Below are 17,619 nucleotides of genomic sequence, written 5' to 3'. Positions count from 1 at the left end.
CTAAAGAAAACCAATCTCTACATGAGGGAACCTAGGTTGGCATGAACAGATAATCTCCTAGGCCTGACTTTATTTAATTTTTAAAAGAAATACGTATTATCTTGTAAACGATGATCAAAGCTGTTGGCTTCTAAAGTTGACTGACCTTGATTGCTTTCCTGGATATAATTTGTCACCAGGCTAGACAATAAGATGGGTGCCAGGGAGAGGGAAATTGGCTGATTGCTCATCTGCCAGTCTGCTGGAATGGGATTTCTTCCCAGTTTATCAAGAGCTCTCTCCTGCATTTCTGAATATTGGCTGCAGGAGAGGCTGTTTGCTTCCTTCCTAGGTTTTTTATCATTGCTTCTGAACAATAGGCAAATTGGACTTGCCTCTATGTGTTAAACCAGGGGTCCCCAACCCCCAATCTGTGGACCAGTACCAGGCCGCAGCATGCCAACAATCGGTCCACACAAACAAATCCCCATCCATGGGATACAAGCAGCACACAAAACCACACATCCTCCGGTCCACAGAAAAACCTCTCCACATGGAAGCGGTCCCTGGTGCCCAAAAACTTGGGGACCTCTGTGTTAAACAACTTTCGAGCATTGCTCATGGACAGACAATTATGGACAATTATGCTACTTCCAAATAAGGATGGCTAATTTAGTGTCAGAAACTACAAAATCTGGCTGGTTTTAATACCTATAATAATAGTAGTAAAGTTGGAAGGGACCTTGGAGGTCATCTAGTCCAACCCCCTGCTCAGGCAGGAAACCCTACACCATTTCGGACAAATGGCTGTCCAGTCTCTTCTTAAAAACTTCCAGTGTTGGAGCATTTACTGCTTCTGGAGGCAGGTTGTTCCACTGATTAATTGTTCTCATTGTCAGGAAGTTTCTCCATAGTTCTAGGTTGCTTCTCTCCTTGATTAGTTTCCACCCGTTGTTTCTTGTCCTGCCTTCAGATGCTTTGGAAAATAGCTTAATTCCCTCTTCTTTATGGCAGCCCCTGAGATATTGGAATACTGCTATCATGTCCCCCCTTGTCCTTCTCTTCGTTATCAAAAATATATCTTTTTACTCTCACCCTCAAATCAGGGGACCCAACTCTTGAATCAACAAGCACATTTGAAACTCAGGATTAATTTACAATCCCGTCCACAACAATAGTATTTGTTTTTTTTAAAAAATGCAATCTATATCTGTAATTTTTACCAGTATTAGGTGAAATATCTATGTATACTAACAATATACTGACGAATTCTTCGTTGCTTTAGTTGGAAACATCAATCCAAGTAATACTTTAAATGAAACTGAAATACTCTACTATAAAGTATTTTTTTAAAAAAAAAAACACATAATGAAAAAGCAACAGGGATTAATTCTTCAAGCAACAACAGCTCCCCCAAAATATGGTTTGACAACATACAGACAAGAAGGCCAGGTACAAACAAAATACCTAAAAAAAAGTATTTTTTTTTTCAGAAAAGGACTCAAAAATAATCTCTTAAATCACCTAGCTTTGTGCTACCATTTGTGCAAAATGCCATACCATTACTTAGATTTGGAACTTCTTACAGGTGGTCCTCTATTTGTAATCAAAATTGAGCCCAAAATTTCCGTTGCTAAGCAAGACAGTTGCTAAGTGAGTTCTGTCCCATTTTATGATCTTTCTTGCCACAGTTAAGTGAATTGCTGCAGTTGTTAAATTAGTAACACGAATGTTAAATGAATCTGTTTCCGCATTGACTTTGCTTATCAGAAGGTCCCAATAGCTGATCACATGACCCAGGTACACTGCAACTGCCATAAATACATGTCAGTTGCCAAGCATCTGAACTTTGATCATGTGACCATGGGGAAGTTGCACATCATGTGAGAAATGGTCATAAGTCATTTTTTTCATTGTTACTCCGGTCACAAAACAAATGGTTGTAAGTCAATATATACATATACATATACATATACATATACATATACATATACATATATATATATATATTTGTTTTCTGAGGTTTTCGCGGGTGTTTGTATGTAGGTCTTTGGTTATTCGGATTTTCTCCCACGTAAAATTGGAAGTGTCTTGGCGACGTTTCAACGAAACGTCGCCAAGACACTTCCAATTTTACGTGGGAGAAAACCCGAATAATCAAAGACCTATACATACATATATATATATGTATGTATGTATGTATGTATGTATATATATATATATATATATATATATATATATATATATATATGTATATATATACATATATATGTATGTATGTATATATATATACATATATATATATACATATACTATATAATAGTATATATAATAGTATTTTAATCTGGATTTATTTTAGTATCTTTATTCTTAATTATTCTTAGAATTCTACTGCAGATGTTTTTCTGTTATACAGTTATGTAGAAGGATGTAATATTTATTATATTAAATATTTTGCTTGCATCTGCCCTCACGGCTGTAATAAATTTGATCGGACAATTAAGACATCACAAGTCTACTAATGAATAATCATTCATCAGAGGGAGTATTTAAAAAAAAAAGAGGGAGTCTTTTATGGATCTAGGTCCTTTATATTCACAGATTTTTATTTTTATTTTTTGGCAAGGCTGAATCTGAATAAAAGTGTAATAGCAGAGTTTGGCTGTTAAGAGATGAGAGACTTCCCTTCCAAATTAGCCACAATGAAAGATATACTTTGGTTGCTTATCGAAGAGTTTGCTTAACCAATGACCTTCCCAGCTTTTTTCTAGATTAGATGTTGTCATTGGGGAATTTGTTAACCCAGCAAAATCTGTCCAGGAATCTGGTAAGTGAATGCCCTGCAGTAACCTATTTGGCAGAGGGAGATAAGGAAATTGCCCCAAGTTATCAGCTGAGGCTCAGCTTATTTTCCTGACCCAATCAGGAAAAGGCATGTTTGCATTTTATTAGGGATGCTCTATCCCAGTCACAACTTCTGTCCTCTGCTTCACTTCCAGAGAAGAAGTTAAAGTCAAACTTTCCAAAAGGAGTTTGACCTGTAAAGAGATGGCTCAATCAAAAATAATAATAATAATAATAAAAATGAAAAGGGGCATTTTGGGAAATGGTTTGCCTCTGCCTTCTTCTTCCCAGGGCTGAGAGAAGGTGACTGGCCCAGGGCCCCGAACAGAGGCAAAGCAATCAGCTGGCAAGAGCCATAGTCTTTTTCATTACCCCTGAATTGTATCTGAAGAGGGATGAGAGGGAAGAAAGGAGAGGAGAGAGAAAAGAGTAAAGGAGGGGAGAAGGAAGTAGGAAGGTTGGAGGAGAAAAGGAGAAGTGGGGAGAAAGGGGAGGAGAGTGGTGAAGGAGAGGAGAGGAAGAAGAGGGAAGTAGGGAAGAGAAGAAAGGGAGAAAGAAGGTAGAGAAGGAGTGTAGATACAGTGAAAGAGGAAATGGGCGAGCAACACCAAAAGTCATGTGTATGTATTTATTTCATTTTATTAAAAGCATCTTATATATGAATGTAAAAAGAAGGTATGTTAACATCTGATAAATATCACGGTATATGTAGGGGGGAGAGTTTGGAAAAATAAAAAATAATTTAAAAAAAAAAAGCAATAGTCTTTTTAATCACTGCCAATGTTCACCCAAAAGCCCCCACATATGCTGGCACGAGTTCAAACAATACAGCCAGGGAAGTTTACACTGTTCTTAAGGCAAGACAGATAACAAGAAAACGTAAAGAATCCTTTTAACTCTCAGCTTGCCTGCAAACTGCAAACTGCAGACTGCAAGGAGAGATCAGGAATGTAGTCTGTGGTTGTGAATCAGGAAACAAACTGGTCCGGAATACAAAGTGTCCAGGTTACAAGAGCACAAGTCAGAACAATCTCAAGATCCCATGTTTGTTCCCGGCAAATGCCCCACCCCACAGCGTCTCCTTAAATCTTAATCCCCAGGTGTGCCTTGTGGAGTGGGGCAGGCCGCTCTCCTCCCGAGCAATTGAGCCTGCCTATGTTGTTCTCTCCTCCTCTCTGCTCTCCTTGCTCTAGGACAGTGGTTCTCAACCTTTTTAATGCCGCGACCCCCAACCAATCGTAAGTCGAGGACTACTCAACCGGTCGTAAGTCAAGGACTACTCAACTGGTGCAGCACTGTTTGAAGAATGGGACTTTTGGCGGGCTCAGCAGGGCAGAGACAGCCTGGACAATTCCTATTGGTTTTTGAAAGCCAATAGAATAAGACTCTATTCAAGAGAGTCTATTCTATTGGCTTTCAAAAGCCAATAGAATAAAAGGGAGTAGCACAGCTAAGGAAAAGGGGGAAAAAAATGGCGGACTGCGTTGTTTGGCGACCCCCGTGAAATGGTCATTCGACCCCAAATGGGGTCCCAACCCACAGGTTGAGAACCACTGCTCTAGGATCAGGTGTGGAGGGGCCTTGCTCCTCGCCTGAACTCTGCCTTCCCTGTTCCAAACCTGAAGGGCCCTGGCCTACCTCAGCCTGCTCTTCCCCACAGTCCCCCAAAGCCACAGACACGCCCTCCTGGGCCTCAACAGGGAACTCCATGTCTTCCTCTGAGTCAGGCTCAGATGGAGGCATGACAGCTGGTGTAATATCCAAGGCAGGATTAGAACTCACCGCTTCCGTTTCTAGCCCAATATCTTAATTGTTTCAGCAAATTAGGTCAGCAAACTAGGTCTCCTGACTCATTTTAAGGTGCAGTAATGAAGCAAAGTAAAGCTCCTTCAACTCTGGTCCATCTTTTGAGGACTTCATGACACAACTATGTATTCTTCTTACCCATCGTATAGATCCTATAATAGATTTCTTTCAAAAATATTATTTTCTCTCTGTTTGCTTTTACAGTCCTTGAATTTATTGGTGGGCCATTCTAGACCTGGGAGGCCTTCTCCAGGCCTCCAAGGCCTAGACTGGACTTCCAGAAGCAAGCCGCTTCTCCTAATTCAGGAAAATTTAGCTAGCGGTTCTCCTGAACTGGTGAGAACCGGCTGAATCCCACCACTGGATTTAACTAATCACATTCAAACTGATGTTAAATAGTAATCAGTAGACACCTGCCATCAATTAAAGTGACTCTGATCCAACCCATATAAAATTCAGCTATGGTCGAATTTTTCTCACATTTACTCAGTTGTCTCTCATAGCAAAAACCATGAGTTTCCAAGAGTTTCCAAAGCAGCAAAAGGGATCTCATTGTTGGAAGATATCAGTCAGGAGAAGGGTACAAAAACTTTTCCAAGGCATTGGATATACCATGGAACACAGTGAAGACAGTTATCAACAAGTGGAGAAAATAGGGCACAACAGTTACATTACCAAGAACTGTATGTCTCTCCTAAATTGATGAAATAACAAGAAAATTGGTTGAAGGAGCTGCTAGGAGGCCTACAGCAACATTAAAAGAGCTGCAGGAATATGTGACAAGTATTGATGGTCCTCAACTTACAACCACAATTGAGCCCCAAATATATGTTGCTGAGAAATTAAATGAATTTTTGTGATCTTTCTTGTCCCACAGTCTTTAAGTGAATCATTACAGTTAACAACACGGTTGTTAAGGGAATCGGGCTTCTCCATTGACTTTGCTTGTTAGAAGGTTGCAAAAGAAGACTGCATGATCCCAGGACACTGCAATTATCATAAACATGAGTCACTTCCCAAGCTACTGAATTTTGATCACATTGTTAGAAGGTTGCAAAAGACTGCATGACCCCAGGACACTGTAACTATCATAAACATGAGTCACTTCCCAAGCTTCTGAATTTTGATCACATCACCATAGGATGTTGCAATGGTCGTAAGTCTGAAAAACTCACTTTTTTCAGGTCCATTGTAACTTCAAACAGCCAGTAAACTGTTCTAAGCCAAGGACTATCTGTAATGGTTGTGTATCACAGGGTCCCCAACCCCTGGGCTGCGGACCACTACTGGGCTGTGAGCTGTTCGCACCCGGGCCGCTGTAGCAGTGGGCAAGCGCACTCCATTCGTGCAAGCGCGGGTGCTTTGCCTGCCATTCGCGCAAATGAAGCTGTGCATGTGTACGCACACTTGCCAGCTGCTCAAACAAAACCATCTGCTCCCCCCCGCTAATCTGCAAAGGTGGAAATGTTGGGGAACTCTGGAGTATCACATGTAATAACAATTTTTCATATTCTTCATAGGGTGGCAGGATGCAAGCCTTTTCCTACCCAAAAAAAAAAAACCCCAAGCAAAAACTACATCAAGTCTGACAAAAGTATGTGGCAAAATGTGTTATGATCAGAGATGACACGGTTGAACTTTTTGGCCATAATTCCCAAAAAGTATATGTGGTGCAAAAACAACACTGCGCATCCCCAGATGTGTACCATTCCCAGAGTGAAGCATGGCAGTGTCAGCAGTATACTGCTTTTCTTCAGCTGGAATTGGGACAAATTATCCAATCATGAAACAGTTCCAGATATCACTCATTTTTGGCACAAATGCCAAAACACTGAAGCTGAAGAGGAATTTCACCTTTCAACACAACAACCCAAAGCATACCTCCAAATCAACAAAGGAATGGCTTCACCAGAAGATTAAAATTTTGGAATGGCCCAGTCAGAGCCCAGACCTGATAACAACAGAAAATCTGTGGGGTTATGTAATGAACAGCGCTATACACAGGAAATGCCCTCACAATCTGACAGATTTGGAACACTTTTGCAAGGAAGAGAGGGCAAAGTTTCCCAAAGGAAGATGTGCCTTGCTGATAGGCTTCTACCCCAAAAGATTAAAGGCTGTCATAAAATCAAAAGTTGCTTCAGCAAAGTATTACTTTAAGGCAGAGGTAGTCAACCTTGGCTCTTTTATGACTCGTGGACTTCAACTCCCAGAATCCCTAAGCTGGCTCAGGAATTCTGGGAATTGAAGTCCACGAGTCACAAAAGAGTCAAGATTGACTACCCCTGCTTTAAGGGTATGCATTTTGATGCAACCATGTTATTGTAATTTTTTGTTTTTCTTCCCCTTAAAATATTTGTTTTTCAATTGAATTGTACAGTTTATATGTTATATTAAAGGTGGAAAGAATTCTGAAGTTACATACTGTAGGTTGGTCTGATTTTTTTGCATCTCAAAAACCTGGCATTTTAACAGGGGCGTTTAGACTTTTTATACAGCAACAGCAATTGGACTTATATACCGCTTCACAGTGCTTTACAGTCCCCTCTAAGTGGTTTACAGAGTCAGCTTACTGCCCCCAACAGTCTGGATTCTCATTTTACTGACCTCAGAAGGATGGAAGGCTGAGTCAACCCTGAGCCAGTGAGATTTGAACTGCCAAACTGATGGCCATCAGCAGTCAGCAGAATTAGCCTGCAATACTACATTCTAACCCAGTGGTTCTCAACCTGTGGGTCGGGACCCCATTTGGGGTCGAATGACCATTTCACGGGGGTCGCCAAACAACACAGTCTGCCATTTTTTTTCCCCTTTTCCTTTGCTGTGCTACTCTTGAATAGAGTCTAATTCTATTGGCTTTCAAAAGCCAATAGGAATTGTCCAGGCTGTCTCTGCCCTGCTGAGCCCGCCAAAAGTCCCATTCTGCAAATGGTACTGCACCAGTTGAGTAGTCCTCGACTTACGACCGGTTGAGTAGTCCTTGACTTACGACCGGTTGAGGGTCGCGGCATTAAAAAGGTTGAGAACCACTGTTCTAACCACTGCACCACCAGGGCTCTATCCACTAAATATCCACTATATTTTCGGAGCATGGTAACTTAACTATTCCAATGTCTTAATCATTTAGGACAGTGCTTCTCAACTTTGATAAATTTAAAATGTGTGGACTTCAACTGAGAAACACCAATTTAGGATTGTTTGATGTTCCATCATCTTGTCCTTGCTCTGAGTGTGTCAGTGTGTTTTTGTACCTTAGCTTCTCTTGAAATTGTCCATATTTCTGGCAGAACTGGTACTTGGTTATTCCATCTTCTCCCAACTGTTAAAGTCTAATCACAAATATGTGAATATAAAATGTGAAATGGGCTATAGTTCTTCATCTCATTCATCTCCGGAAAAATCCCAACTGGGTTGATGACCAGAGCCAGGCATCCTTGTCACTGGACGCAAATAGAACTGCTTTTGCAGACCATCCTGAACTCTTGTTTATTTTATGTCTGCAATGCTTAAAACAGCTTCTGCACTTGGCAAATATTATACTGAATCACAACCTTGTTGATCTGGGCAATTTCCAGCAGAAGAGAAAAGCATATTGACAGGTCAAGGCTGACAGTTAAGAGTTGATATTTTTGCAGGGTACACTCTGCCCCAATTACCTACTAACCTCCTACTGTATTCATGCATATTTGAAAGCTCCATCAGACTTTCTCTATGAGGGATACGGAGGGTAAACCCTCTGTACGTTTGTAACATCCTCTTGGATTTTTAAAATTTTAAATTGTATTTAATTTGCAAGGAGTAATATTAATATACCCAAATGAAAGCTTAAAACATCTACATGAAAATTACAGTTAATCTATAAACCAAATCAAAGCCTCCAGGTGTACTGGAAATAAAAAATGCTTTATTTTAAAAAGACCAGATAGACCAGTGGTTCTCAACCTGTGGGTCGGGACCCCATTTGGGGTCGAACGACCATTTCACGGGGGTCGCCAAACAACACAGTCCGCCATTTTTTTCCCTTTTCCTTAACTGTGCTACTCCCTTTTATTCTATTGGCTTTTGAAAGCCAATAGAATAGACTCTCTTGAATAGAGTCTAATTCTAGTGGATTTCAAAAGCCAATAGGAATTGTCCAGGCTGTCTCTGCCCTGCTGAGCCCGCCAAAAGTCCCATTCTGCAAACGGTGCTGCAAGTTGTCTGCAGCGAAGGCGAACTGTCTGGAAGTTTCCATCCCTCCCTGCTGAGCAACTACTAAAAATGTAAGTAAAAGAGGGCCAGGCGTGGGAGGTGGGAGGCCGGCAGGCGCAGGGAGGGTTGCTGGCACGTGTGGGGCCCGGTGGGTGCCTTACCTCCCTTGGGCTGGGCCAGCTGGTGGCCCAGCCGTTGGTTGGCCTGCGCCGTCTCTGCTGCTTGCCAGCTACGCCTCGGCCGGCTCAGGGGGCGGCACCACGCATGTGCTGCGCTCCCGGGCAGGGAAAGTCCTCGACTTACGACCGGTTGGGGGTCGCGGCATTAAAAAGGTTGAGAACCACTGAGATAGACCATTTATAAAATATGAAATTCCACTCTACTTCACACTCAGAATCTATTAAGAATACAAGGAAGCAGATGAAAGGCTCTATTATATGTATTTTCTTACGTTATAACTTTCAGGTATTGTAATGTTTGGAACATGTTTCAAACTTCTAGTCTTCAGTCATGTGTAATTCATTTTTATTTTCTACCTTAGATTTATAATAGCATGACTAAAGCCGCTGACAAAAATGTAGGTAGGGCTTATTATGTAATATTAATTCCTCATGAACTTAACTGGCTATTCTTAACAAAAATATTTCATGAGAATACAAATATTTACTCAAACAGGAAAAGTTACCCACTTATGTAACTTGGGACATTTCCTTCTTAAGTAATCTCAACCAATCCATTTTTCTCTCTCTTTTTTTTTGGTATTAATATAACCATCTAAATGTGTTAAAATCAAGTATGTCCAGGTTTGTAATTCCCAATTCCACTAGCACTTGGTTTCCCCATTTGGTTAGCCTCCTGAAATAGAAACAGTCACAGAATAAACTCTTCCATGCCTATTCTGAAGAGGCTACTGTACTAAAGAAACCATCCAAATTTCATTAAATCTTCTTAGCAAGAAGATAATTAAATCATGGAGAATAACCTTAAGCATGTTGCTAAGAGAGATAGGCAGAGAAACATACGTCCATCAGGTACTCTGTACCTCGAAGTGGAGCAGAAAAATCCTCTCACTTTTGGGATGACAGAAGAGTCCAAGGCTCTGTAAAGCAGTGTTTCTCAACCTTGACCATTTTAAGGCATGTGGACTTCAACTCCCAGAATTCCACAGCCAGCATTGCTGGCTGTGGAATTCTGGGAGTTAAAGTCCACATGCCTTAAAATGGTCAAGGTTGAGAAACACTGCTGTAAAGGAACCTAAGAGGAAAGCCACCTTCAATTTGCAGAGTTTTGGATACACCTGAAAGTGAAGAGATGTTTTCAGAATGAACAGAATCTGCAAAAATGACAGAGCCACTCACTTTAATATGTTAAACATATCTTGAAGAATCAACAAAAACTGCAGGTATTTGGCCCCAAACACCCACCAATACTCCTTGAATGAAATTCACATTATCTCTGCCCATTTTTTCTTTTAAATTACTAGATGAGGATCCAGAACTAGAACTAGACTATCCAGATGTCTCAAGTTTATCTTGTGCTGAATCTCTCTGAGCCACTGCTAAATTTGCACTAGTCTTGAGACAAAGAATGGGAGAAAATAACTTTCACTCATATACTTATAGGCACACATATATGAAAGCATTATGTGTACATGAAGTTATGCATTTCCAGTTCCCTGTCCCTACTGTGAAATGCAATATCAGGGGTAGACAATTTTGAGAACCATCTCTGTAGCTGAATCTTTTTAGCAGTATTTTTATTATATTGGGAAAAGAGTCCATTTGATTACATTTTTTCAGACATTTTAGATAGATGGAATGAAATAAACCTACTAATTCTTCTCTATTAGTAATTTTCCCAGTGTGTTCAATGAATTCAGAGAGATAAAGTGGACCTAATCCTTGATCTCATATTTTAAACTTTATCCTGAGAAAAGTGGTTTTAGAATTGTTAAATTAAATGGCTATATTGTACAGTCCCTAGTTTAAGAATGAGTTCCTTTCTCAAGGTCTGCCCTTATGTCAAATTTGTATGTAAACCAGAACAGTATTATTAAATAATACTACTTAGGTAGTATTATGTAATAAACTTGAACCAATTTTGTACAACAGGCTGTATTCTTAACTATGGATTGCCCTTAAATGGGAGGGAATTGCTGTATTTGTAAAATGACACCAATTTCAAAGAACATTGAAGGTTAGAAATGAAAGCTGAAATACCTCAGTTAACCAAGACAAAATGCTCTACGTATAAACAGTGCCAGACACATTCATATAACTTCCTTCATAAACAGGGAATTTTTATATTTCTAGAATACAAGTAGTCCTTGACTTACAACAGTTCAGTGACCATTCAAAGCTACAATGGCACTGAAAAAAAGTGACTTATGACCGTTTTTCACACTTACGACCTTTGTAGCAACCCCATGATCACATGATCAAAATTCAGATGCTTGGCAACTGGTTCATATTTATGACCGTTGCTGTGTCCCAGGATAATGTGATCCCCTTTTGCGACCTTTTGACAAGCAAAGTCAATGGGGAAGCCAGATTCACTTAACCGTGTTACTAATTTATCAGTTGCAGTGATTCACTTAACTGTGGCAAGAAAGGTTGTAAAATGGGGCAAAATTCACTTAATGTTTCTCTTAACAGCAGAAATTTGGGGCTCAATTTGGTCGTAAGTCGAGGACTACCTGTATTTTTATTCCATAAATTTAGCAAGCAAAATGATCGGTAATAAAATATACCTAGTTTGATTTCTTGGCAATAATGCCGAGGTGGTCATCTCTGTCTTCTTCCAGAATTTCTGGCATTTTCTGGGGTTTCCTGCTCAACTTTTTGGAATCAGATTGTACAGATTGTTGGGGGCAATGTAAATATATATATACATTGCTTACTGGTGTACACCGCTTAGAGAGTGCTTGCACTTAAAGCGGTATATAAGTCTCATAAATAAATAAATAAATAAATCAGTCCAATACACAATTATGAAGCCACAGCTTGAGCTGAATTTACCTATCATCTAGCTCAGGTGTCCCCAACCCCCCGGTCCGTGGATCAGTACCAGGCTGCAGCATGCCAGCAACCAGTCCGCACAAACAAGGAAAGCCCCATCCACAGGATGCAGGCAGCATACAAAATCACGCCCCCTCTGGTCCGCGGAAAAACCTCTCTCCACAGAACCAGTCCCTGGTGCCCAAAAGGTTGGGGACCCCTGATCTAACCCAAAGCTAAACAGGAATTTTCTGTGAAAAATCTGATCTCGTCATCCAAATTGCTGCTACTTGATTAGTTTAAACATCTCTTCTTGAAAACTACTACCTCTTATTCACACTTACTAGAAACCCTGACTCCAGGGAAATTCACTTTGTTTTTAAGCAGTTGGTGATAAATAAAGGCCCAGCAGTGCTACTGGAGAGCCCTATTCTTCTTGTTAATTAGATAGTGCTCACTAAATTCTTGGTTATTTTGATTCTTCAATAAATATGCAGCATTGAAAACTGAATTTAACGTGATTTCCCCACCCCCTAATCTTAAGGGTAGTCCTACTCACAGGCAAAATTGCCAGGCATACAGATAGTCCTCCCCTTAGCAACTATTCAAAGTTACTATAGCCCTTCCCAGGGGTACTTAGGACCCAGTTCCAAAGTTTCAACTGCTTCCCCCCTTCCATGGTCACATGACTGTATTTCAGGCACTCGGCAACTGGCCCACATTTATGGCCATTTACAATGTCCTACAGTCACATGACATTTTACAAGATTTCTGGAAAAACTGGCATTTACCTATGGTTTTAGCCAAACAGGCCCATGGCAAATTGGTTTAAGGACTGCATCAAAAAAGATAACTACAAATCAGGTTGGTCATTAGGGTGACCCACTTTACAAACATCATGACTTAATGACTGTAATAGGCTATAACGTATGGTTCTAAGTTGAAGATTACCTGTACATATAGTACTTCCTTATCTGTACCTGTACAAACAGTACTCCTTTCTTAAGAAGCCTCCAATATAAGTAAAAAAACCGGAATCTCAGGTATTCTGTCATGGTATTAATAACACAGGCGGCGGTTAACATATCTGTATTTCAATACACAGTAAGAAGGGCCTCACAGGCTCTTCAGAGGGTTGCAGCTGATCCAGAAGAAAACTTGGACTTTCAGCACCATTACAAGATCCATATCAATAGCAAGACATTTATAAGGATGCTCAGGGCATGGGATTTGCCCAGTCCTTATGTTTGGGTTTTCTATGATATGGAAGTGGTCTTTCAGTCAGCTATATTCTATCTTTCTCTTCCGTTTAATTGCAAGCCGCCCAATCTTCGAGAAGTCAGGCAGCCTTAAAATTAAAGAACTGAAACATTCAGTTTACAAAACTGAATTCAAAGAAAGAAACAGTGCTGAAGACCTGGAAGGATCTAGTTAAAAAGAAACGCTCTCAAAATGGCTGCCATCTGCAGGATTATATAAATCTGTGTCAGCTGCTTGTAGGAAGGCAATTGCTTCAACTATATTAACAACTACTAGTATATAAACCTAATATTAAGGTATTATAGTTCATTTTGCCCCTACCCTCCCCCAAAGCCCAACAATACCTTACCCTGGTGGTGAAGGTGAACAGTATAAGCCAGACATGTCAAACTCGTGACGTCACATGACATATCGGAGCTTTTTCTCCATTGCCGGCAATAGGATGGGCGTGGTTTCCTGGTGACGCAGTTTGACACCGCTGGTATAAGCCTATTATACTGACCAACACGGTTCTGGCCTGGAGCAAGACCTGGTGACCTACTCCAGTTTTCTCTGCCCAAAACCTTTCTGGAAAGGATGTGGGAGTTATGGTATCGAGCAGTATGTTGCCCTGGCTAGGAAGTACCAATAAAGCTGCAGGAGAAGAGCAAAAACACTATCATACTAGCACAGTGGTTCTCAACCTTTTTAATGCCGCGACCCCCAACCGGTCGTAAGTCGTAGGACTACTCAACTGGTGCAGCACCGTTTGCAGAATGGGACTTTTGGCGGGCTCAGCAGGGCAGAGACAGCCTGGACAATTCCTATTGGCTTTTGAAAGCCAATAGAATTAGACTCTATTCAAGAGAGTCTATTCTATTGGCTTTCAAAAGCCAATAGAATAAAAGGGAGTAGCACAGCTAAGGAAAAGGGGGGGGAAATGGCGGACTGCGTTGTTTGGCGACCCCCGTGAAATGGTTGTTCGACCCCAAATGGGGTCCCGACCCCACAGGTTGAGAACCACTGTACTAGCAGGAACATCCTTAATGCAGATGGGATAAATCCTAATGGCCCTCCAGCCATTGACAACAACTCCTAGTGAAAAAAGAGCTCTCCACTGTTCAAAATTGGGAACATGGAACATCAATGGCTTAAATCTAGGAAAACTGAACACTGTTAAAAACAAAATGAATAGGCTCAACATTGATATACTAGGCATCAGTGATGCTCATCAGACTGGCTTTGGCTTCTTCAACTATGATGGTCATATTGTATACTCTGGCAATGATACCATCAGAATAGGAGTAGGTTTCATATTACATTAAAAAAGTGAGCAAAACCACAGAAAGTTTTCAGTGACAGGATGATGGCAACACATATCGATGGAAAACCTTGCAACATAACGATTCTGCAAGTTCACACTCTCACTGCAGACTCGGCAATGGGAGAACATCAAAGAATTCTATGCTGAAACTCAGAAAACTCTGAAACAAAGAAAGACATTATCTATAATATTGGAGATCTCAATGCAAAAGTGGGAGAAATGGAAGCAAAGGGGATCACTGGCAAGTCTGGCCTTGTGGAACAAAAATGAGGCAGGAGAACATCTGATTCAGCTATGCCACAAACAACAGCTAAGCAGAAAGATCATGTGGATTGAACAACACAAATGGCGACTTAGGCTTCAGCAATTAGAGAACACTGAAACCAAATCAACTACATATTATGTCAAAAGAAGTGGGAAAGTTCCATCCTTGCTGTGAAAACATTCCCTGGTACAGATTGTGGATCAGATCATGAACTGTTAACTGCCAAGGAAAAGTTCAGGTGTTGCAAACCACCACCCAGAATTCAAAAATTTGACATCGAGAAGATTTGCTCAGCATTTGCAGTTGAAGTCAAGAACAGATTTGGACTTCTCAATATTATAGAAAGACAAGCAGATGAGCTATGGGGGGAAATGAAAACAACCATCATCACTGAAGTAGCCCAAGAATATATTACATACAAAAAGCCAAAGAAATTAGCCAGCTGAATATCAGAAGCTGCAATAAAGACAGCAGAAGCAAGAAGGAAAGCAAAAGCCATTGGTGACAGGGAAGAAATGTGGAACATTAAAGTTCCAGAGAGAAGCAAGAAAAGATAAAGTACTAGGCTGAGCAATGTAAGAAACTGGAGGAAGCAGCCATGACCGGTCATACACAAGTGTTTCAATTATGTGAAGAAGTCCAGAAACTCCTTTATGGCAAGGAAAGCTATATGGTCAGAGGGTGTGATGGGCAGGAACTGCATGACCAACAAGAAATTAGAGAAAGATGGCGGAAATATGCAGAAGAACTTTTTGTTGTTGTTGTTGTTAATTGCGAAATCGTGTCCGACCCATGAACAATGTTCCTCCAGGTCTTCCTGTCCTCTACCATCTTCTGGAGTCCATTTAAGTTCACACCTACTGCTTTAGTGACTCCATCCAGCCACCTCATTCTCTGTCGTCCCCTTCTTCTATTGCCCTCAATCTTTCCCAGCATTAGGCCCTTCTCCATTGAGTCCTTCCTTCTCATTAGGTGGCCAAAATATTTGAGTTTCAACTTCAGGATCTGGCCTTCTAAAGAGCAGTCAGAGTTGATCTCTTCTAGGACTGACAGGTTTGAACGCCTTGCAGTCCAAGGGACTCGCAGGAGTCTTCTCCACAAACAAAAAACAAGGCCAAGGAGAAACTGTTCTACCAGATATCCTGTGGGAGGAGGTAGAGTGGACACTCAACTAGTTGCCTAACCACAAAGCCCCAGGAGCTGACAGAATTCCTACAGACTTGCTGAAGCCACTGCCAACAAAAGCACTGCCAATGCTTTGATACTGCATGGAAGACTGGACAGTGATCAAAAGAATGGAAAAGGTCAATATTTATCCCAATACCAAAAAAGATAATACGAAAGACTGTTCCAATCACCAAACCACAGCCTTGATAGCAAAAATGTTTCGATTTTTCCTCAATGAGCCATGCTTTCTGGGTTAATGAATAGGTCTCCATTATTGCATTTTCAACTGGGAAAAATTTAATATGGTTAATTAAGTTCTAAAAGCAAACAAGAGGTTTTTTTGGCTGGATTCCCTCCAAGCTCTTTTGGGACTACCCAGAAATGAATACAAAAGGCTGAGCTATAAAACAGGATTTACCCATTACAATGGCAAGCCAACACCCCATGCTGGATTCACCACAATGCAGTAAACCACAACATGTGAACAGAGACAAGTGTTGAGGGGAACTGGTGGCAAAGGTATTCAACTCTCCATATTGCATTATTTCTGACCTTCAGCGCCAAAGAGAAGGTCAAGCAATCCATCTGAGATAAATACAGTCGTTCTTAACTAATCGGATCAGGCCACTAACACAATTAACCCACTAACCCACCCAGTATTACATCTCTAGAAGAGAGGGCAGAGTCTTGCTCTCTCAGGTCAGCCTACCTCTAAAGGGCTGTTGCTGTAGGATCAGAGGGAGCCTCCATGTCGGTCCCTTAGATTTCTTCAGGGACGAAACGGCAAACCACAATCACAACTACCAGACATCAGCCCCTTCCAAAAATAAACCTCTGATTTCTCCATTCCCACGAATTCACCCAAGTCCGGACTTTGTTCACTTAGTCCAGTGTTTCTCAACCTTGACAATTTTAAGGCATGTGGACTTCAACTCCCAGAATTCCACAGCCAGCATTGCTGGCTGTGGAATTCTGGGAGTTGAAGTCCACATGCCTTAAAATTGTCAAGGTTGAGAAACACTTAGTCAAAGCTTCACTCTCTCTCTCTCTCACACACACACACACACACACAATTGACCAACTTTACCCAAGCCGAAGGCATGTCAGCCTACGCGGGAGCCTTAGGACCCGGATCCCCCAGGCAGACGCGTCCCCACGACTCTTCCCGACTAGGCGCAGGGCAGACCCACCCAGAGAGCCGCCTCCGATGAGGACAGCACCGGCCAGCGCCCCCGCCGAGGCCCCATAAATGCACCGGGCGTCGCGAAGGAGGCGAGGGGCGCGCTCCTGCAGGCAGGTGGCAACGCCAATGTGGTAGACGCCCAGGAAGCCGCATCCCGCGAAGGACACACTCCAGCCGCCCTCGTCCTCCATCATCGTGCCTAACAAAAGGCGGCAGAGCCACCACCCAACTTGCACCGGACCGGCTGCCACACCGGCCGCTAATGAAGCCGCTAATAAAGCAGCCTGACACCCACCTCCGCCTGGCCCCGCCCCCTGGAGTGGCGCCGGGCCCGCCGGCCAATCGGCAGGGCGATGCAAAACAGACGACGCGGGACTGGTTGGGGGTGAGGGGGCGGGGCGGTTGAAAAAGTGCAAAATAGCTCCTTCAGTTCCTCTTTTCGGCTGGACCGAGCCACAGAAGGACCGATGCGGGGGAGGGAGGGGGCTGCGAAGGCCCCCGTCTGGAAACCGAGAGACCCCGTGTTCGAGTCCTGCCTTGGACACGAAGCTAGCTGCGGCACCGTGGGCCAATCCTAAGGAAGCTTGGGCTTAGCCCAAGGAAGGAGGCAACCCAAAGACCCAAC

General features: G+C 42.0%; 1 protein-coding gene across 4 annotated transcripts in view; it reads right to left on the bottom strand.

Annotated features, from left to right (window-relative positions):
• LOC120307078 (patatin-like phospholipase domain-containing protein 2) overlaps positions 1-17,245 on the bottom strand; it is a 32,002-nt gene extending 14,757 nt beyond the window's left edge. For 2 of the 4 annotated variants that reach the window (XM_039341355.1, XM_039341356.1), the window contains exon 1: positions 17,002-17,245. In XM_039341355.1, coding sequence (XP_039197289.1) covers positions 17,002-17,188 — 187 coding nt within the window. In that variant the 5' untranslated portion in view covers positions 17,189-17,245. Of the gene's footprint in view, positions 1-9,862; positions 9,995-16,898 lie in introns of those variants that run through there. The other 2 variants (XM_039341357.1, XM_039341358.1) reach the window with 2 other exon arrangements.
• Between the last annotated feature and the right edge of the window lie 374 nt (positions 17,246-17,619).

Source organism: Crotalus tigris, unplaced genomic scaffold (assembly GCF_016545835.1).
Source record: "Crotalus tigris isolate CLP2741 ecotype Arizona unplaced genomic scaffold, ASM1654583v1 scf7180000017764.6130737, whole genome shotgun sequence".
Classification (NCBI taxonomy): domain Eukaryota; kingdom Metazoa; phylum Chordata; class Lepidosauria; order Squamata; family Viperidae; genus Crotalus; species Crotalus tigris.
The sequence above is the reverse complement of the archived record's forward strand: the minus strand, read 5'-3'. Positions and strand labels throughout refer to the sequence as shown.